The sequence below is a fragment of the Ips typographus genome, linkage group LG2 (assembly GCF_016097725.1).
Source record: "Ips typographus isolate SLU linkage group LG2, UJ_Ityp_2.0, whole genome shotgun sequence".
In the NCBI taxonomy this organism is placed as follows: domain Eukaryota; kingdom Metazoa; phylum Arthropoda; class Insecta; order Coleoptera; family Curculionidae; genus Ips; species Ips typographus.
This window is the reverse complement of record NC_138423.1, coordinates 16,470,692-16,493,028: the sequence shown is the minus strand read 5'-3', so window position 1 is coordinate 16,493,028 and position 22,337 is coordinate 16,470,692. Positions and strand designations below refer to the sequence as shown.

The window sequence follows — 22,337 nt, the reverse complement described above, 5'->3', positions numbered from 1 at the left end:
CAATTAGCCAACACTTTTCTTTTCTGAAGTTGCTAGAATTTAGTTCTTCTCTTTTAATTGTTTGGGCAAATAACCAGCACAATCATCTCAAAATATTCTTTCTAATCTAACTAAGATATGCTTTATTAGAATTGTATTTTAAAAACTCTTGAAAAAACTTAGAATTTAATACTAAACCAAATTTGACCATTATAATTTTCGGTAAATCTTATTGATTTAGCAAAAACTAATTTGGATCGCTGTTCTATTTGTACACAGTGTAGGTAATAAAATAACACTTTCCTTTCTCACGCATTTTATTAAGCTGAACTAATATGAAATATTCGTGTGCATGTGAATAGAATATTGTTTTGTACGAATATTTCAGGATGTCGTATACTGTACCGTTAATAAGTTAAGACATAAATGAGTTATGACCAAAGAAAATTTAACTGAGTCAAACGTAATTTCGAGATTTACATAATATTAGCATGCCTTCTTAGATAACCATCAAACCACTGTAAATTACTAATTGTCCATTAAGAAAAACTGTATTTTTTTGAAATTTGTTTGTTGTACTTTGGGTTACATTTAGACAGACATCATATTTTCTCTTTTGGCCAAAAATTGCCAAAAAATCTGATTCCATTTTTAGATAATCAAAACTTAAATTTGACAAATTTTAGGTTTTGATTGTACCTTAAAGGCCCAAAAAAGATCAAATCTGACCTATTAACAACTGAAAAGACTATAGTGATTAAAGTTTATTTTGGATATGTTATTAAGTACTAAATTTGAAATAATTTTTGAAATAAAGGTGGGTGTCAGCATATGTCTTTTCTTGACATTAATAATTGATATTTTGTGCTTATTATACGTAATATGTTTACCAAACGCTGTCAAATGCACCAGCATAAAAACGTGTTCGTTCTAATGTTAATTGACTCGTGCTGTAATGCCATATTATGCTACAATTTTAATTGTCATACTCGTCACTTTTTGTGACACAATTCGTATTACATTTTAATAATTCATATTCGATTAATTTTATATAAAGCTTTGTGGAATGGTGAAGATTGTACAATTCACATTGTAAGTGAGTGTTCAACACAACTCTACAAAGACACTCAACATTTTCTTGATATTTCAACTATTTTCGTTTAATATTTTTTTGAATAAAACTTAAATTATTTTGTCTGTACAACAAACTTTTCATAAAAGACTATCATCATATCAGATTATGAGATAACGGGTCATACCCATTTCTTTAAGTTTCAAATAAGACTACTTTACCTAGTCAATTGCAGAAATACTTTTTGGATGCTTTTAGAAAACAATCTTTTATTTTCTTTATTGTTTTATGTTTGTAAATTTGTTAAAATTATTAGTTAGAGATGTTAACTGCATAAAAATATTGACTCCAAGTAGAACAATAACACGATACTTTCTACCAATCAGATCATAAAACCAAACTATTTTGTATCTTTTGCGGTTTTGGAGAAGCCAAGCATTGCCAACAGTGGTTATCTTGGTCACCCTTTATATTAATAATTTAAGTACGGAAACAAACAAAACATTTACAGAAACCTCACACATGTGTTCGAAATTGTTTCAATATTGAGCTACAGGGTGTTAACGTCTAGTTTTGAACACAGATAAGTAACACTTTGAATTTATTTTTGATGTTTTTAGCTTTTAGCTAACAAACGAAGCCATTGCGGACAAATACGTATCAGTCAAAAAATGTTTGGTAAAATTCTCTAGTTTTATTAATTAGGAAACATCCCGTATTTTACAGGATATCAGAATACATAAAACATGTTGTATAATAATACCTGACTAAACTATTTTATTCTCGACCTTACTGATAAATCGATTTTTTCTCTCAGAATATAACTTTGAACAACATAATTATTACAAAGCCATATTTTTTGTGTACCCACTAAATAGATGATATTTTATTTAGTTTATACGAAAATGCATGTTCACTATAAATAAAGCAAATTAGCCACACTTGTAACCACTCAATTAGATAAAATAACTGCAATAAGATAATATTTGTCACGTAAACTATCAATTGGTATATAATATAACTATTATTTGATTATCACTAACAGTGACTTGAAATTAAACACCATGAAGTTGCTACTTGTTGCTGTTTTGTGCGTTAACTCTGTACTGGCCCAACATGATCCACATTTTGAAAATGGGAGAAATACTATTGTGCATTTGTTCGAGTGGAAATGGTCGGATATTGCTAACGAGTGCGAGAATTTCTTAAGCAAGAAAGCATATGCTGGTGTTCAGGTACAAACTATTAATTGATATTATTGTATTAGTCTCTACTAGTATTGTGAGAATTGCTTCGATCCTTTCTAGATACCTGAAAACATTACAACATTATTGTCTTCTCGGATTTTAAGGATTTACGATCGAAAATGTCGGTCATATTTCGCTCAAGCAGCTTGAATTTAAGAAAAAAAGACACTGCCTTACAATAATGTCTGATCTGTATTTCACAGGGAACTCCGATGAAGAATTTTGAGTATTATTTACATATTGTCAAACTATTATGTTTTTATTATGAAAATTAACTCATATTACGAGTCAATTATTTTGTAATCAACTATAGCAGTATGCCTAACTTGTTTATTAACATGATGATTAGCAAACCAAACAAAATATTAAGTTTTTACGAGGACTAATAAGGTTTTTGCTGTCCTGGTGTTTCCAATAGGATACAACTAAATAGAAAATAACCTACATGTGCATGTTAACTGCCAATTTGATAAAGGCTTCTTGGAGAGAAAAGTTATTTTAGTGTAAAAGAACATTGGAGATAACTGTTTGAAAACAAAATATGTTATAATAGGATATTGTTATTTAATAATACTGAAAGCACAGTTAAAAATTAATTTCTGATAAATTTACGCCTAAATTCCCTTGTGATTTAGATTTCTCCTCCCAGTGAAAATCCTAAAGTCGAGGGTAGACCATGGTGGGAAAAATACCAACCAGTCAGTTATGTTCTTGACAACAGAAGTGGAGGCGAAGCCGCCTTAGCTGATATGATTAAAAGATGTAACAATGTAGGAATTAGGTAATTCAAAAACAAATTGCTAAAACAAAATCATTGAACTAAATTTGCTGGCAGAATCTATGCTGATCTTGTGGTAAATCACATGGCTACATCGACTGGTGAAGGAACTGCCGGTGACACTTTCGATCCGGACACCAAAAGCTATCCGACAGTACCCTACACTAGTGAAAACTTCCATACTAGTTGTGAAATTGATTATACCGATGCTGCTTCCATTAGAAATTGCGAACTTTCTGGTAACTACTAATTATTGGGTAAAAAGTTTATCAAAAGACCTGATTCGGATAATACGTAAGATTTTGTACTTTACAAAATGACAAATGATTTATTTTACAAGATTCTGAAATGGAAAAATTTGCTTCAACTACAGCAATACTTATACATACCTATTAATTTTCATTTTTCCACACATTTTATTTCTGGTTCTTCTTCAGTTGACACTAGTGATTAAATTATCAAAATAAGTTGCCTGGAAGCGGCCAAGCAAAAGCTAATGCTTTGTTGTGATGGAAAGAAGCTACAATTTTCCCCAAGCACCATTCGTCTATGTCAGTAAATCACTAACTTACCATATCTATACTTTATCATCTTTTTGCACCGATATCTGCAGAAATGCCTTGTGAGCCTTTTCAGGCACTGCAATAGCTTAAAGAAGGTCATTTTTTCTAATTTTCTCCAGCACTAAAAATTGACCCATTTTTTTTGCTAACATTCTCGTCACTGCAGTAAATAGTGACTTTGTTCAGTGAAATCATACACTATTACGCCTTCTGTAATACCTTCACCTGGCTATACTCTCACTTAAAGTGAATATCTTCAAATTAACTCTGTTCTCTATATCTCTGTTTTAACTTAAACTCCATTTTTTCCTTATAATTATATAAATGGAAACATTTACTGCCCCAATTTCTATACAAAATCACTGCCAGTCTTGAATGACAACTGAATTTTTTACAAGTGTGTTACAAGGTTCATGATGTCCTGACCTTTCCTATCAACTATCTAACAATAAAATGTAGTAAATTTTCAACTAAATCACCTAAATCCACCGAAAAATGGTTTTGCTCAGAAAACATTACACTTTATTCATATTTTCTAATTAGTAATTTGTATTATTTAACACACGTAGTATTACCTAAATATAATACTTTTGATCTAGGTTTGAAAGATTTGGATCAAAGTCAAGAATACGTGAGGGGTAAAATTATTGATTACATTAATCATTTGATCAGTCTTGGAGTGGCAGGATTCCGTGTCGATGCAGCCAAGCACATGTGGCCTGAAGACTTATCGGTTATATTTTCAAGTGTAAACGAACTCAATACAGAATATTTCCCTAGTGGATCTAAACCTTTATTCTACCAAGAAGTTATTGATACAGGTTTGTATTCAGAATAATACAATCACAGTATACATTTTTGATTATCTATTTAAAAGTTATGCCTACTACTAACAATTACAATGGGTTTAGGCACTGACCCCATAGACAATACTGACTACGTTGGATTTGGCAGAGTCTGCGAGTTCAAATACGGACTAAAATTGGCACAATGCTTTAGAGACACCAACCCTCTAAAATACTTGGAGAATTGGGGTACTGGATGGGGTCTAATAGATGGCGAAAACGCTTTGGTGTTTATAGAAAACCACGACACTGAAAGGTCGGACTCATCCTACATGAACTATAAAGAATATGAGAACTACAAGGCTGCCATCGCTTTCATGTTGGCTCATCCTTACAGTGGCCTTACTAAAATTATGTCTTCATACAGTTTTGAAAACAGCGACCAAGGTATGATTTTCTGAAACAAAAGTCCACTCAGTTAGTCTTTAGTTGCTTTGTAGCTCCTCCAGCTAATGGTGAAGACGTGCTTTCACCAGAATTTGGTGATGACGGAAGTTGCACTAATGGATGGGTTTGCCAGCATCGTTGGTCACCCATTTTCAACATGGTGGAATTTAGATCTGTGGTTGCGGGAACTGAACTAACAAACTGGTGGGTAGGAGGAGACAACCAAATCGCTTTCAGTAGAGGAGACAAGGGAATGATTGCTATTACTGTGGAAGGCAACATTGATGCTGATATTGAAACTAGCTTACCTGATGGCAGTTACTGTGACGTTATTTCCGGTAGCTTGGTTGATGGTAAATGTAGTGGTAAAACCGTTACTGTTAGTGGAGGAAAAGCGCATATTGAAATTGCTATTGGGGAATCAGAAACGGCTGTTGCTATTCATGTTAATGCTAAATTGTAAGAAAAAAACGATTTTGTATAGTATTTATTATTAGGTAGTTTAAAATAAAGGGGGTATACAAGGATAGGTTTGTATATTATTTTCTTGTTAAACGTTTCTTTTACGTATGAAAATATTTGCGATTATTTAATGCACAAAATGCAGATTACGTTGCTGACGAACGTTGTTAACCAATCCAGTCCTAGTCCTACCGTGCATAATAATTATAGATAATAAAGAATATAATACTGGGAATAGTTAAACAGTAACTGAATTTAGTGTAGGGTCTTTTGCAGACGATCCTGCATCTCTCTACCCACATGTTTTCCTTACAAACCAGGCTAATGCAAATTCCATGATTGCTTTTGAGGCAAAACATTTTTTTTCTTTATCTTACGTATTTGTTCCAGATAAAAATATATTCTGATACTTAAAATATACAACAAAATACTTCAATTACGTTACAATGTTTTTGTCAATCGGTTGAACCGATGTTCTTTACATTGTTTTTAATAACCATGTGTGATCAACAAAAGGAAATCGCCATACTTGTAACCACTCGATTAGATAAAACAACTGCAATAAGATAATATTTGTTAAATAAACTAGGAATTGGTATATAACAGACTTTTTTTTTAAATTTTGTTAAGTGAGTTGTATCTAAACATTATGAAGTGGATACTCGCCGCTGCCTTGTGCATTAGTGTCGTAGTGGCCCAACATGATCCCCATTTTGAAGATGGAAGAAATACTATTGTACATTTATTTGAGTGGAAATGGTCGGATATTGCTGATGAATGTGAGAATTTTTTGAGCAAGAAAGCATATGCCGGTGTACAGGTACAGAATATAGTTTTTCACTTTACTCACTTTAATTTTACTAATTTAGGATCGTCATTCTTACCTTTAAATACAAGAAAACAGTTTCGGAGTTATGTGCTGCTATAAACAATTTAGAAAGAAAAAGTCGTCATAATAGTACACTTATCATCTCTGATAGTTATTTTCGGTTCTTCATTATGCTTTTATAAAATAACATGAGTCATAACAATTTTAAATACCACTGTTAACTGTTTTTTAGGTAACTTATGTTTTGTTTTTTGTTATTTTTTTTGTTACTTGAATATTTCGTTTTGCGATACATGGTGTCGAAGTTTCAATACAATTTTCAGTTCAGAATCAAATTGTTATTATAAAAATTTTAGCATGTGTGAAAGGAATTAACTTTTGGCACACTTTTTCATTAGAATATTTGTAGTTATCTATTGGTTTCGACGCCATTGGTTGAATGAAATATTACAGTTAATCAAATAATTTCCTCAAGCCTGGAACTCAACTGTGCTTCTTTTAATAGTCCTGTTCTTCTTTGTCGAATTTTTTTTCCATTTATCAAATAACGTCAAAGCGTTTTACTTTTGTTACTAGATAATTTCCTTCTTTTCCTGATTAATCCCAACAATATTTAAAAAACACATATTTCAAGTGACTATAATGGCAATAAGGAACTATTTTCCAATGTTTGTCTGTATTTCTATCAATTTTTAAAATTTGGTTACGCACAACAGGTGAATTGCTATACTATTACGTTCTTATAACGAATATGGAAATTATCTTAAGAAACTCGTTCATATCACACTGAAACGTTGTCATTGATCGTCAATTACTTTGTAAATAACTAATTTTGTATTCCAAGCATATCTAAATATGTTTCTCAATTTGATGAACACTTATCGTTATTAAACAGAATTTTAAAGGCTCATTTTTGTCCAAAATTTGTCAAGTGGCAAACAAATAAAATATTTTAATAATGATTTTGTTTGTTTACTGATAGAAGTGCGGTGACTGTAATTTTTTTTTCTTGTTTTAAATATAATACAGTCAAACACGTGTGGTGTATAGGACAATACCAGTAGACCACTAGACAAAAATAAAAATTGCACGTCATACAGCAATGATGAATTTGTAGAAAAATAATGTTTGAAATTGGTACTGTACTACAATAATGTAGAACGTAAAATTCTTATCATTGTTTTTACTTGAAAATTTGAAAACACTTCTAATCGATTGTTCCACTTGAAATTTCTGCTTCACTTTAAATATGAAATTAATTTATTATATGAGTAATACTTTAAAAGTCCAGAGCAAAACACAATAATTAACCTTTGTAATCTGATCTTCGCCTTGGAAACTTCGAACATTGCTCAGACCATCTTAATTACATACCTACATTCAAAGAATAAAAATGTGTTTTAGATTTCTCCCCCAAGTGAAAATCCTAAAGTGGAGGGTAGACCATGGTGGGAAAAATACCAACCAATTAGTTATGTTCTTGAAAACCGAAGCGGTAACGAAGCAGCGTTAGCTGATATGATTAGAAGATGTAACAATGTAGGAATTAGGTAAAGTTGAAAGACAAATTAGAAAAACAATTTTGGAATTGAATTTACTTGCAGAATCTATGCCGATCTTGTAGTAAATCACATGGCAACATCGACCGGTGAAGGAACTGCTGGTGATACTTTCGATCCAGACACCAAAAGCTATCCAGCAGTGCCTTATAGTAGTGAAAACTTTCATCCCAGTTGTGATATTGATTATAGCGATGCTAGTTCTATCAGAAATTGCGAACTCGTTGGTAATTCTAGAATAGCTAACTTATTTATCATACAACTTTTCTTGTCAATGAAACATAATGTTCATAGAAGACTTTCTTCAGGCTTTTATTGTTTCCAAATTGTAATTTTCCTTCATTAACTCACTCTAGCTCTGAAGGACTTAGACCAAAGTCAGGAATACGTGAGGGGCAAAATTATTGATTACATAAACCATCTGATCAGTCTTGGAGTGGCAGGATTTCGTGTAGACGCTGCTAAGCATATGTGGCCAGAAGACTTATCCGTCATATTTTCTAGAGTAAACGAACTTAATACAGAATATTTTCCAAGTGGTTCTAAGCCCTTGTTCTACCAGGAAGTTATAGATACAGGTTTGTGTTCATTATAAAATTAATTCAATTTTAGTTTTACAGAGTGTGTTATTAGCATATCTCAACAATACTATTCTAAAAGAAACTTGCAGAAAAGTCATTATTGTGTTGTATTGGACCCTGTTTCTTAATTGCTAACCTATATGCTACTATATTTTTGGAAAAATTTCTAGAGTTTTCTTCATATGCAAGTGTAATATATCTAAGATTATCCATAGCAATTAACGACAAACAGAGGTTTTCAAGACAAACCAATGCTCTCCACAAATATAAAACAAAAATGATATAAGTTATCGTATTCATTAGATTAAGGAAAGTCTTCTCTCGTAGACCAAAATGTTTTGATGTGACGAATGTTGCCGTAATCCTAGTAATCTGGCAAAGCAATTTCTTTTCTAGAACTAGTTCTTACCTGTAATGACAAAAATGTTTTCGATAGGTTCTGACCCTGTATACAATACTGACTACGTTGGATTTGGTAGAGTCTGTGAATTCAAATACGGACTGGAATTGGCACGGTGCTTTAGAGACACTAACCCCCTAAAATACTTGGAAAATTGGGGTACTGGATGGGGTCTAATAGATGGCGAAAACGCTTTGGTGTTTATAGAAAACCACGACACTGAAAGGTCGGATGAGTCTTACATGAACTACAAAGAATATGAGAACTACAAAGCTGCCATCGCTTTCATGTTGGCTCATCCTTACAGTGGCCTTACTAAAATTATGTCTTCATACAGTTTTGATAACAGCGACCAAGGTATAATTTTCGGAATCAAAAGTCCAATCAGTTTGTTTTGAGTTATTTTGTAGCTCCCCCAGCTAATGGTGAAGACGTGCTTTCGCCAGAATTTGGTGAAGATGGAAGTTGCACTAATGGATGGGTTTGCCAGCATCGTTGGTCGCCCATATTTAATATGGTGGAATTCAGATCTGTGGTTTCGGGCACTGAACTAACAAATTGGTGGGTAGGAGGAGACAACCAAATCGCTTTCAGTAGAGGAGACAAGGGAATGATTGCTATTACTGTGGAAGGCGAGATAAATGCTGATATCGAAACTAGCTTACCTGATGGTATTTACTGTGATGTTATTTCCGGTAGCTTGGTCGATGGCCATTGTACTGGTAAAACCGTTAATGTTAGTGGAGGAAAGGCGCACATTGAAGTTTCTACTGAGGAGTCAGAATGTGTTGTTGCTGTCCATGTTAATGCTAAATTGTAGTAAAAGAAATTAGAAATATTAATAGGTAATTTTAAATAAAGTTTGTATGTAATGATATACTCTCTTTTCGCACAGCAGGTCAGAAATTAGTATCTCTTCTTCTCATTCTCAGTCTATCTATGGTTTCAACACTCTACGGCCTGTTTCATCACACCAACCGTCTGCTAGAAAAGTACTAGAAACCAAATGAGAGAATCAAGATCACAAGGCTAAATATTTGTTTCATCTACGAGATTATCCGAATTATGACATTTATATAGCTTTCATTATGAAGAGCAGGGACTATGTAATGAAGAAAAACTGTAGACAAGAGAGATCATGCGAAGACCATTTTTGTGCTCTGCTACATCAACTGCATTACAACATTACAAGTATTCTCTGAGTGATAGTAATATGCACAATTCAAAACATGTTCATCAATCAAAACATCTGCCAGTTTTCTACGGTTGTCTTCGTCTCTGCGGTATCCGGTGTTTCTCGTTAAGGAATCTTGTCGCTATTGCTTTCGCAACGTCCTCTTCTTGTGGAGCACATTGCCATATTCGTTTTGGCCGTTTTCTTTCCACAGTGTCCATAATTGTATTTTCAACGTTTATAATATCTCTAATTCTGTCGTTTCCAACATGATCAAGCCTAGAGACGCCGCAGCTCCGTCCAAATCCATCTCCTCCACCAACAGACGCTCTCTGTGCCTTTGAGTAAATTTCCATAGTTCTGCGCCATATTTCGTAATACTTTCAACAATTTTTGTTTTTGTTCTACGTGTAATTTTGTTATTCCAAAGAAATTTACTTGTCTTATGGCTCTTTTGCCTTGCTCTCTTTTTTTGTTTATATAACCCATGCTTCTACCGTTTGACGACAGAGTTACACCCTAGTAGGATTTGAAGCTATGACATCCTTAGACAGTATAAGTATCCATTTGTAGATCGCTGATGTATCCACTTTCAGATATTCTTTTTTAGAAGTGTCTATTGTGAGTCCCCATTTTTCATATTCTTAAGTTATTTTACGTACTATGTAGTTGGCATCGTCTTCGTTCCCTGGCCAATATTACTTGATCATCAGCAAATAGTAAGGTGAAGACAGCAAATAGACAGGATCTCATTTGTCTATGGGAATAGGATTTTAGGATTCGCCTGCTCCAAATAGATCTTAAACAATGCGAGGGTGCATATCTGTCGTAGATTCTTAGTCACTTAAAGTTAATGGTAACTAAAGGTCATCTTCCTCTTCATCTGACTAGGATTGCTCCTGTTTGTCTGCCTCTTATTCTGTTTCTGTTGTTGTTGTTGTTGTTGTCAGTACCTAGTTTTTTTCAACTTTTCTTTGGTCTTTCTCGTGCGCGTTGGATGAACTGAGTTGGTTAATAGCTGTGTTGCTTAGGAGGAGGGTTTAAAGACAAGGCTAGCAACCTATTCTTAGGTAAAATGATGCTCAGAGAACCGAAAAGAGGCCTCGGAAGAGGACAGATAAAACTAAGGTTCATCAATCATTATTATTGAAATGTTTATCCGAAAAATTAAATTATAATTCATCTACAATAAATATAAATCAAATCAAATTTTTTTTCTTAACTCTTTGATAAAAAGTTTAATTACTTTAATTAACCAGAATATATTTGCTCTCATTTCAAGTCTGACTTCTCTTTGGTAAGAAAGGTAATATTCCATTTTGGTATTTCTTCCATCAGTCATTATTTTGTCCACTTCAAAACCTGACATATTGAGTGAACATCTAGGCGATTAATTTTATGTGCCATTATGTTGTTTATGATATAACCACCTTGTCTTACCAAATGACTCGTTTGGCTCTTTTTTAAAATAAGACCATTTAACTTTAATAAATAGGATCTACATTAAGACCTTTGCCTTGAGTCTTTAAATAGAATATCCATCATTACCACGATAATTGTTACCGTAAAACATAATACGGATGATGCATGACATAATCATTGAACCGTTTGACTACGTTTTCTCACCTAAGTGGTGTAATTTGTGAGTTTCAATAATGCCGAAGTTGTTAAATAAATGGTTACCCATAAACAATGAAGGCAACGCTTAATAGAAATGCTAATGCTCTCGGTATGACAACAAAGCAAATTATGGTAATAACTGTGGTTTTTTATTACAACAAATCCTGTTACCGTTTGTAGTATGAATTTTGCCGATGATTTTCTAGCGGGGAAGTCGTCGTATAGAAATTCTTGACATTGATTCGTATTGTTTAGGTTTAGCTTTGTGAGATAACGGCGTTGGGAAAGGTAATTGAAAATTGAAAGTTTTATGGTTATTAATTATTACATCGAATGAATAATAAATGACTACTACTTAGTGCCCGTTTAGTGAAAGTATTTAACTATTATTTATATCATTGAGACGTAAAAATCTTATATTCTGATCAGAATTATGCTATTAAAAGTAAGACCATTGTTCAAAAATAGTTCTGTTATCATACAGTAAACCCAGACGCTAGAGATGATGTAATTCTTTTTTTACCAAATTTTACACCCAAAAAAAATCATGAAAAAACTCACAAGTAGTTGTTAAAGCAATTTTTTTTGGTAGTTCAATAGTCTCCAATATTTAAAGCAATTAGCAACACTCATTATCATCTAAAAAAAACACACGATTTAGTGATTTTTGCCCATCAAATCAGATGTTGATTGTGTCTTCCGGCGAAAAGTGACCAACTTAGTTTTAACCGCTCGATTCTTCGTTAAGGTCAAGATTATTAAGAAGTTCATTGTCAACAATATAGTTTGATGGATGTTGCCTAATTTTTATTACAAACTCGTTAATGTGCCTAGAAGAGTTAATTATATATTAGGATACATTTTGTGTATGACTAATATGTAATTTTTTTCATGCCTTTTCATTGAATTTCGATAACGCTCTGAAAGATATTAATCTACAAACTAATGGTTTTGTAATAATAGATAATCCCAATAGAACTAGGCAAACATATTTTATAGTTGGTAATATTGTTAATGATGATGATCGGAAAGTAATAAGATTTTTGTGCAATAAAAGGATTGATTTTGATTTTTTGCTGTAAATTATTTATTGTATTTTATATATCTAAGTAAGAATTTATATATCAATTTTAAAAACTATGAATTTTTTTGATTCTGCAGTATGAATGACTAAAATTTTAAATCGTTTGCCAATTATTTCAGAAATGAATTAAGTTTTAATGCAAAGATTTAGAAAAATAACAAACCATTGGCTAGTATTGCTTTTAGAGTTTTTTTTAATTTTCAAGAATATGAAAAGTGTAATCGGTAAGTGCTTGCATAGAAAAGTAATTAACAATTATCCAGCCAGTTTTCACATCGACTTTTTATAAAAGTTTTCTCCAAATATAGATGATTTTTGAATATCTTAAAAGTGATTAATGACTATATCTGTTTCCTACAAAGACGTAGAACTTCCGACTTCAAACTCGAAAATTAGTTAAAATTCAACTTCAAACACGGAATTTGGTTCAAAGTATTTTTAAGTTTAAGTTTGTAAAATTGCCAAAATAACAAATTCTACTAATTTAGGTCAAATAGTGTTTGTAATATTGCCAATCTGACAAATCCTTCCCATTTGGTCGAAATGTGTTAGCAATGTTGTCAAACTGGCATATTCTACAATTTTGGTTCGAAGAGTGTTGGCACATGTAACCAAAATGACAAATTCTACTAATTTGGTTCAAAGTATGTTCGCATTGTTGCCAAACTGACAAATTCTGCCAATTTGGTCTAAAGTTTAAAAGCGTATTTGCAATGTTACCAAACTGAGAAATTTTACTAATTTAGTTAGAAGAGTGTTTCCAATGTTGCCGAACGCTCAAATTCGAAATTTAACTAATTTTAGAGTTCAAATTCAGCATTTAGTTAATTCCCGAATTCAAAATTTAAGTAATTTCAAGTTTAAAGTCGAAATTTAAGTAATTTCCGAGTTGAAAGTCGGAATTTTGTTAATTTCGGAGTTTGAAGTCGGATTTTATCTAATTTCCGAGTTCAAATTAATTTGGTACAAAGTGTCCTGGCAATGATGCCAATCTGACAAATTGGACTAATAATAATGGTTTAAAGAGTGTTTGCAATGTTATATAAAACCGACAACTTTTAGTAATTTGGTATTTTATTAAGTAATTTATAATTTTAGGTAATTTGGTAAAGTGTGATTGCAATGTTAACAAACTGACAAATTATACTTTTCGAAATTGAAGTCAGAATTTAACTAATTTTTGAGTTCAAAGTCGGAATTTAACTTATTTTCGAGTTTGAAGTTGGAATTTAACTAATTTTCGAGTTTAAAGTCGGCATTTATAGTTAATTTCCGAGTTTGAGGTCGGAATTTAATTAATTTCCATGTTCAAAGTCAGAATTTAGTTAATTTTCAAGTTTGAAGTCGGAATTTAATTTATTTCCGAGTTTGAAGTTGAAATTTACCTAATTTCAGAGTTTTTAAATCGGAATTTAACTAATTTTCAAGTTTAAAGTCAAATTTTTGTTAATTTCCGAGTTTAAAGTTAGAATTTAACTAATTTCCGAATTTTTAAGTGGAATTTTAACTAATGTCCGAGTTCAAAGTCGGAATTTAGTTAATTTTTAAGTTTGAAGTCGAAATTTAATTAATTTCCGAGTTTCAAGTCGGAATTAACGTAATTTCGGAGTTTGAAGTCGGAATTTAACTAATTTCCAAGTTTAAAGTCAAATTTTTGTTAATTTCCGAGTTTAAAGTTAGAATTTAACTAATTTCCGAATTTTTAAGTGGAATTTTAACTAATGTCCGAGTTCAAAGTCGGAATTTAGTTAATTTTTAAGTTTGAAGTCGAAATTTAATTAATTTCCGAGTTTCAAGTCGGAATTAACGTAATTTCGGAGTTTGAAGTCGGAATTTCACTAATTTCCGAGTTTTTAAGTCGGAATTTAAACTAATTCCTGAGTTCAGTGGGAATTTAGTTCATTTTCAATTTTGAAGTCGGATTTGAACTAATTTCCGAGTTTAAAATCGAAATTTAGTTATTTTCGAGTGAGTCGGTATTTAAGAAGTCTCTCTGATTTCTGTCATTGTACTTTCCAACAATTTCTCAATAAACAGACTAAAACCCAAAAAGGTTTAATTCAAAATTGCTTAGGTTAGATTTGTTAGCTGCTTTCAACACAACATAAGCATAACTTCTTGTCAATGTTAATTTATAAATTTCTTTGGCTCTAATCTTAATCTAAACAGTAGCAACAAAATAAGAGAAATAAGGTGGGAAAGAATTCAAAATTAAATCAGAAAACCATCGCAAAACAAACATCATAGGTAAATGTTAATCAAGGTATCTTTTTTAACACAAAAATAACTCGTTTTGATTGATTTTGACACAAAACTTAAAACTTGATCAACTCTTGTGTTATGTTGTTTTGTGTCAAAACAACCACAATCCAGCTTAAAACAGACACTTTTTAGACACTATATTTCTGTAAATTGAACTAAATATTTTGCTAATAAACAATTTTTTACATATCCAAAGAAAACAAATATTCTATTAAGTTCCAAAGTTTGAATCTTATTACTCAATAACTTTGTAAAGCAATTTAATGTAATTTTGAGGTAAATTTTGTCTTCACATAACTATTTTCAGCACACGGCCATTTCAACCAGTTTAACTTACGGATTTGGTCCATTCGATAAATCTCGGTCACAAGTCACAGATAATTCGATAGCATCAGTAAATATTTTGCAAAATCTAGGTTGCTCAAGGAATAATTCGTGCGAGCTAAATTACGAAATTTGACCTTAGTTGGAGTGACGGTTAAAGATGATTTCAGTACCGGCAAACCAAGTCTTGTTATTACCTGTAAGTGCATTGATGAAACTTTCATCGTTTTAATTTAATTGCCCATTCAATGTCAAAACTCGAGTTTGAAACTTTGATTTTGTTATCGCTAATGAAACAAACACCCTAAAGGGTATAATTAAACCTTAAGTGCATCCTCGATATTCTTATATTAATTTTCCGAAATTAATTTAGCATGAGATGAAAATATTTGCTTTGATAATAGAACCATCAAATGAACATGCTTTTTGAAGCGCTGTCTTAAAAAGTAATTCGTTATCTAACCAAAAGTTATAATCCCGTTAAAATGAAATTCAAATCCTTTCTGAATTAAACTTTAGGGTCTTATGAAATTTATGTAAATCCACTCATCTTTTGGTTTCGGAACAACTTTGAATTGTTCCGGATCTGAATGGCACTTGACCTACCCTCTTCTATCGTGACAGGGGTGCATTTATGTCCCTTTATTTAAAAGGGGATACCACGGAACATAAAAACACGGTTATGCTCATATATGCATTTGAAAACCTTGAGTTGAGTATGTTATGCACTATAATGTTCACTGTTTTTGCTCCTAATCCCAAATTTAGATGGAAATTGTTTTTTTCAGTTATTTATTAACCCCATCATACCCGTAAAGGTCATTTATACGTCTAGACGATACAGGTTATTTGACCATCCATCCATTTGTTCTAGATTTACTGCAAACACTGAGTGGGTTATTCAGCTTGACGGATCCTATTACCCTTTACCCTTTACAAAGGGGAAAAAGGTCATAACAGGGTGGTGTTTTTTAAAGGAGCCGAACGAATTATAAATTTACGAAATTCTCTCCAAATTTACTCATTTACCATTCTTTGAAGAAGATAATTATGATCCTTTTCAATAATTCATCTTAACGAAGAGGAAAAATTTCAGAATATCCGTTGAAGCTTGAATGGGTGATGTTGCAAGATTTAGATGCACGTAGTCATTGTATTTATCATACAATGCAATCGTGTTTTAAAATTATAAGCCACTGGGAAGCATAAAGTAGCAAAGGCGACAATTTTGTCGGCGATTTCCTTTACGGTTGACTACCTGATTTATATTGCTAAATTAAATCGAACATCTCTATCGTGACTTAGGAAATATAATCTATTTACGGTAAGATGAATTTTTTTTATACGGCAGCTGATTTCACGATATAACGTAATGAATAATATTTTCATTTTGATTTATTCATGAAGGAAGATGTGCCAACCTAGTTTAGCTTTTTGTACAGGACGTCTCTTAATGGTTATGATAATAGGTCTGTTAGCAGAGGCAATCCCTGACTGGTTTCCAACTCAGAAACAGTAAATGTCAACTTTCAGTGGTTGAATGCTCACGTGACTATGACGTTTTCAGACTTGTGGTCAATGGATTTATCTATTTCTCTGATTACTAGTTGGAGATTATCATACCTAATAATTATCGGGGGTAATTGCACGAGTGCATAAAAATTACCGATAATTTAGCATGAAAACTTGTTATCTCATAACTGCATGAGTTTATTTTCTTATTTTTTGGCTGAAAGAGTAAAAACCCAATTCAGTTAGTGTCGTAGAAACAAAGATTATAGTACATATTTCCAATACACATGACTGATATTTATCCATCTTTTTGGCTGTAGAGTACAAGAAATTAAGAAATCACACTGTTGAATGAACTTAGTAAGAAAACAGTGCAAGTAGCATGTAAAACTTAAAAATTAAAGTAAAGTTAAACTTCACTTTAAATAAATAATGTCGACGTCAATGCCATTTTGACATTTTAGGTAGTTATACTTCAGAGTTAGGTGTAAAGTTATCTATAAAATTAACTAGAAGTTGCTAGATTAAAGTGTGATAATACTAAGGTGTTCAAATATCTCTCTAAGATAAATTTTATTGATTTCCAATGATCCATCAGAATTCTGAAACATGATTTCCTTGGTCAACTAGTAATTCTTGTAAAATGTCGTTTTGGTTTCCGAGAAGTGTTTTTTTAATTAACATTAACTATAATATAGAACTAACAATTTAACAATTCTTTTAAGGTTTAGTAGAATTTCGAAGTAGAATTTCTAGTAGATTTGCAGTAGCATCTAGAGAATTCTAACACTTTCAAAAGGATCCTAGAGGCTTCTGGCAAATTAAAACTATTCTAAGGAAGTTTAAAACTCTTCTTCTCTGGCACTTTGATAATGACCTTCAATCAAGCAAGTTCTTCCTTGCCACTTTTCACTTCTGAAAATAGTCTATGAAATGTCTTGATATAAGGATTTGTTCATTTTGACTACACCTGCTGCAAACTGCTTTATATAACTTACGCTGCCTATTTTTGAAACTGACAAAAAACGTCTAAATAACCTGATATTCATTAAACAACGGTCAAACTGACAGTAACTGTACAGGGTGTTTCAGAGTTGTTGTGACAAAAGCCTAGAGAAGATTCTCCTGGCAAAATCAAGCAAAAAGTTATTCAAACACTGTTTTTTAAACTTAACACCCTGTATCTCAAATTTATAAATTTCTGGTATAAGAAAACGATTGCCTGTAAGAAACCTTTAATTTTACCAAGAAATGTAATAAAATAATGTTTTTGTTCAATAATTTGATAATTTAAATTAAAATAATCGCATTGCTTTTAGGGACGTATTAAAAATTATTTTTATTTTTTTAATCGAAAATTGTTTGTTTCTCCTTTCTACGTTATTTACAAGATAATACGTTTTAGAATACTTTACTACTTTTTTAACCTTATAAATGTTATTGGGCAGCTCTGAGTAGATCTCTAAATAGATCTAAGGGTCGATATTCTTTAGTCTTTAGTCGAATAGATTGGGACTTCGAATATTCTTTAATAATAATCTCCAACATACGGTATAACTGCTGTAAAATTGCGGTAAGCTTTACGTTGAATTAAACGCAAAATGTTTTCCTTGTTTAATAGATAATCTACTTATTATCATCATATTACCCATATTCAAAATTTTACTACATTATATTGAAAAATTAAAACTAACAACAATTCGATCGACTTCTTTTTATTAGTAACTTTTTACAACTTATACATATTCCTTTATGTAAATACTCATTTTTCCTTTCTTTAAGAATTATCCCTGTCTACTTTGTATCAATTTCAGTAACCATAACACAATCGAATTAGCGCAACATCTAAACAATGTACACTCGATTTTGGTCTGAGAACAGATTTAATTGACCCAAATGGAATTCTCGTTAATTTTTACAGAAGCCCGCTAATAACTTAATAACTACATCAACACGATTTCAAAATTTCAGTGCATCTTGCTATTAAATAATGAATCGTAATAGATAAGTGGTTTTGATTACTATGTAAATAGAGTTTCTTTTTTTTACGTTATTCTAGTGTTATTTAATTTAGCAACCACTAGGTACCTGTACACATGCTAAAAACCCTGAAATATTGTCAAATTACATTAAGTTGTAAGAAGTAGTAGTATCTCAATGTAAGTAATCTCAGTATTGCTGCTAAGATTAAAGGAATTTAGTGAAAACTTCAATATAATAGAACACTGTAGGATAATTTAATACATTTTTCTATGTTAAAATCAAATCTATTTTAACACTTTACACATTCTGCATTATGCCTACACATGTGAGTAGATAAGTAGCGAAGTATGAAGCAATGATTTGATCTTATTGCGAACCCGTGCAAGTTCACCGTTCGTTTTGGCCGAATAACGCAACTAAGTATAAAAACGTGAAGTAAGCATAATAAACCGTAATAAATAAACCGATTTCTTGAAGAAGACGAATAGAAGATTACATTAACTGTCGGATGGGCAAATAACAGTTTCAACACGTATCACGGTCCTTGTTAACTTCGGATGACGGACCTTCGATCAATAAAAGTTGATTGATGCAGAGATGATAGAAGCTGAAACGACAAAATGAAAGTTCCAAAAATATGATAATAATAATGATAGTTAAGCAAAAATCATGACTAATTAATAAGAAAAGATAATGTTTATCCTCCAATCCCATTTAAAATAATAGGTTACTTTATAACTAATTTCACTTTCAACGATTGCTTCAAAGGATACATTTAAATTTTACCAAATAAGACAAATACTTATCCTGTTGGCAATTTTTGATGATGATTGATCCGCCAGAAGTAAAATGGGGATCTTTTTGACATTGATTACACTCTGATATACCACTTTCCTTAAAACTTTTGGCACAAAAATTGGTACATTTAATACTTAAATAGTACACTATAAAAATATTAAGGTAACATATCTCATATACTGATGACACTGCTAAAGATTCCTAAGAATCATCTAGATACAGCAACCAATGATTTAACGATTATCAATCTTACTGTAAAATTAATACCAAGTCAGTATTTAAAAATATTTTTTCAGAAACACTTAAAAAGATAATAAATCTTTGTCCTTCAATGAGGCTTATATTAAGCAAATCTTCACAATTTTTTTTTGCTTTACGAGTATTTTCAACTTTAGGGTGAATCATCAAATCCATTATTTATTGACAAAACGGGCTCGTTTCTAATTTTCCACTCAGTTTTTCCTTAATGGGTTTACAATAATGAAATGAGCCCCAATTAATGTTAAACATAATATATTGATTTTCGTCTATGAACGATTATTTAGCCCCCACCAACGAGGGAGGATCTGAATTTAGCCAGTCGCCGCCCCCAGTTTGTTTTCGATCGAAACCTACAGAGTCTAAAAATTTAAAGGTCAGCTGGATTCTCTTCGGTTGTATGCGATCACTGAGTGTTTAAAGTTTTCGCTGTTTCGTTTCAACGAACGATCTTATGAAAGATAAATGTCATTTGCTGATGTCGAGTGCCCAAGTGGCGTATAAATTACTAATGGAGATAAATGGAGTTTGGTAGCATCAAAATTGAAGTACATTTTTACTGTATCACCCAGTATGAATTTTATTAAATTTTTCTAAATGTGTAATTTATAGAAAACAAGTGATCAAATGCGGGATCTTATTTGTTATAATTGTTATTGCGTTACAAATGGATTTTAATAACTTCTAAAAGTTGATCTAGCTGGTTAATAAATTTTTTATAAAATTGTGCAAAAAAGTACACTTTTTTAATGATTTTTAGTAGAAAATTAGGGATGTGTTGTTACACTTACATAAGTTTTCCCTAGCAAAATACATATAGGTATAAATTGTTTGAAAATAAAATATTGTATTTCAGTCGGAATATAAGGGACTCTATGTGACTCGTAACCACAAAATTAAAAATAATTTATTAAGAATGATGGCAGAAAAACGCTATAATACAAAGTTCCCAACAAATGTGTAAATTTTTAGATTAGAATTGTATTGATAATGGGTTCCAACAACATTGCAATCAATTACCTCCATTTGTACCATCGTACTTTAAGCCTAACTTAAGTTTGGTTCAGACTGTGAAAATACAGCTTGGAAAAGTCACAGTCTAACACCTAACTTAAGCTTGGTTTAAACTAAGGTTATAACTTTAGTTTCTCGACTTTAAATTACCATATATGAGTATATGGTTGGCTCTAGGCTTATAATCGTTGGGTTTAATTTTCCTATTAGAAAAAGCACATTCTAATGCATTTTGTAATAAAAAATAAATTTGATACGATTTACAAAATAGATATGTTATTTTATATAACTTTTAATTTTCTTTCATGTGCAAATGCGAAATAATTCTAGAGGAAATAATCGAAATTTATGAAAGATGATCATAATAATGATTTATTAAAATTTGGTTCAAACATATACAAATTTGCATCTGCCATTTATTTTATTTGACCTAAAGTTTACAATATTTTTTTCTAACTATTTCCATTAGTATGTCAAATTGTAACAACATTTTTCCTAAATTCTTTACAAAAGAATTGAAAGGGTTTAAAACCAATGTCCAATTATTTAGATTTATAGTTGCAATTTACATCTTCGTTGAGCATTGTCTCTTCCCGCAGGAAACCATTCAGATAAGCAATTCTCGGTCGGGGGCCTACAAAGGACATCTCCCCTAAAATAACCTAACTGTAGCCTGTGGCGTCTTGAAAACGAAAATTCAAACAACTTCCGAAACTAGCCTGGAGTTATACATCCGGAGCACCCTAATTCAATTTACGGTCTCTTGTAAGTTTGCAATAAAAATTTAACAAAAGGTATTAAGTATTTCTTTTGTGGTTTAATAGAAACTAAAAGTTTTCATATCATCACAACCTGAAAAAATAAGTTTTTTTTGTGGCACAAAACCCTTTCAACCTCTAAAAATAATAATGCGTGATTTGAAATCGATCCAGGTTAAAAACAGCCCTTCAGAAGGATTTTTTCCATTTATAAAGCAAGCATATGCTAAAATATTCATGGAGCGACACGTCAGCTTCGCATATCGACCCGTCCGGTAGTATACGTAGGCGAACTTTCATGGTAAAGCTTTGTATAGTAGGATTTATATGATCAAGTGGAATTATTACTGTAACAACATTGGTGCAAAACATCAATTTGGGAATATGGCTCCGTTAACAGTGTGTATAACACCACAAGAATTCCGAATTTTTATTGCGGTAACACTTCAAAAAATTTAATATCCACAGAGTTGGTTATATTTTCAAATTATGAATGAACATTTTCTATAGGAAACATCGTGTAATTAATTATTGCAGGTAGATAACCAACCGAATAGTATGTCTTTTTTAATTTTTCTAATAATCTTATTGGAATAATCTTTGGGAATAATGTGAACCAAAATGTTGCAGCTTTATTATTGGGTAATTATTAGAGCAAATTACATATTACCGATGCTTCATTAAGTTAATGATAATTAATTACAAGTAACTCTTTTGGAATACTGTTTTTACAGAACACCTAAAAGATATCAAAGACATACGATACGAAGAATTCTTATAATAAATAACGTTCAATTTTAAACAATGTTGTAGTTGTAGGAAATGTAGCAAAGCTCAATTACAGTTCG

General features: G+C 31.6%; 2 protein-coding genes across 2 annotated transcripts; both read left to right on the top strand.

Moving 5' to 3' along the window:
- The first annotated feature begins 2,081 nt into the window (after window positions 1-2,081).
- On the top strand, window positions 2,082-5,398 carry LOC145723983 (alpha-amylase-like). Its single transcript, XM_081972039.1, has 6 exons — window positions 2,082-2,286; window positions 2,934-3,079; window positions 3,134-3,315; window positions 4,239-4,460; window positions 4,551-4,871; window positions 4,925-5,398. The coding sequence occupies exons 1-6, from the start codon at window positions 2,116-2,118 to the stop codon at window positions 5,332-5,334; spliced, it is 1,452 nt and encodes a 483-aa protein (XP_081828165.1). The 5' UTR covers window positions 2,082-2,115; the 3' UTR covers window positions 5,335-5,398.
- Window positions 5,399-5,545: 147 nt separating this feature from the next.
- LOC145723984 (alpha-amylase-like) lies at window positions 5,546-9,577 on the top strand. The gene is made up of 6 exons (XM_081972040.1): window positions 5,546-6,153; window positions 7,567-7,712; window positions 7,767-7,948; window positions 8,078-8,299; window positions 8,739-9,059; window positions 9,113-9,577. The coding sequence occupies exons 1-6, from the start codon at window positions 5,983-5,985 to the stop codon at window positions 9,520-9,522; spliced, it is 1,452 nt and encodes a 483-aa protein (XP_081828166.1). The 5' UTR covers window positions 5,546-5,982; the 3' UTR covers window positions 9,523-9,577.
- The last annotated feature ends 12,760 nt before the right edge of the window (window positions 9,578-22,337 follow it).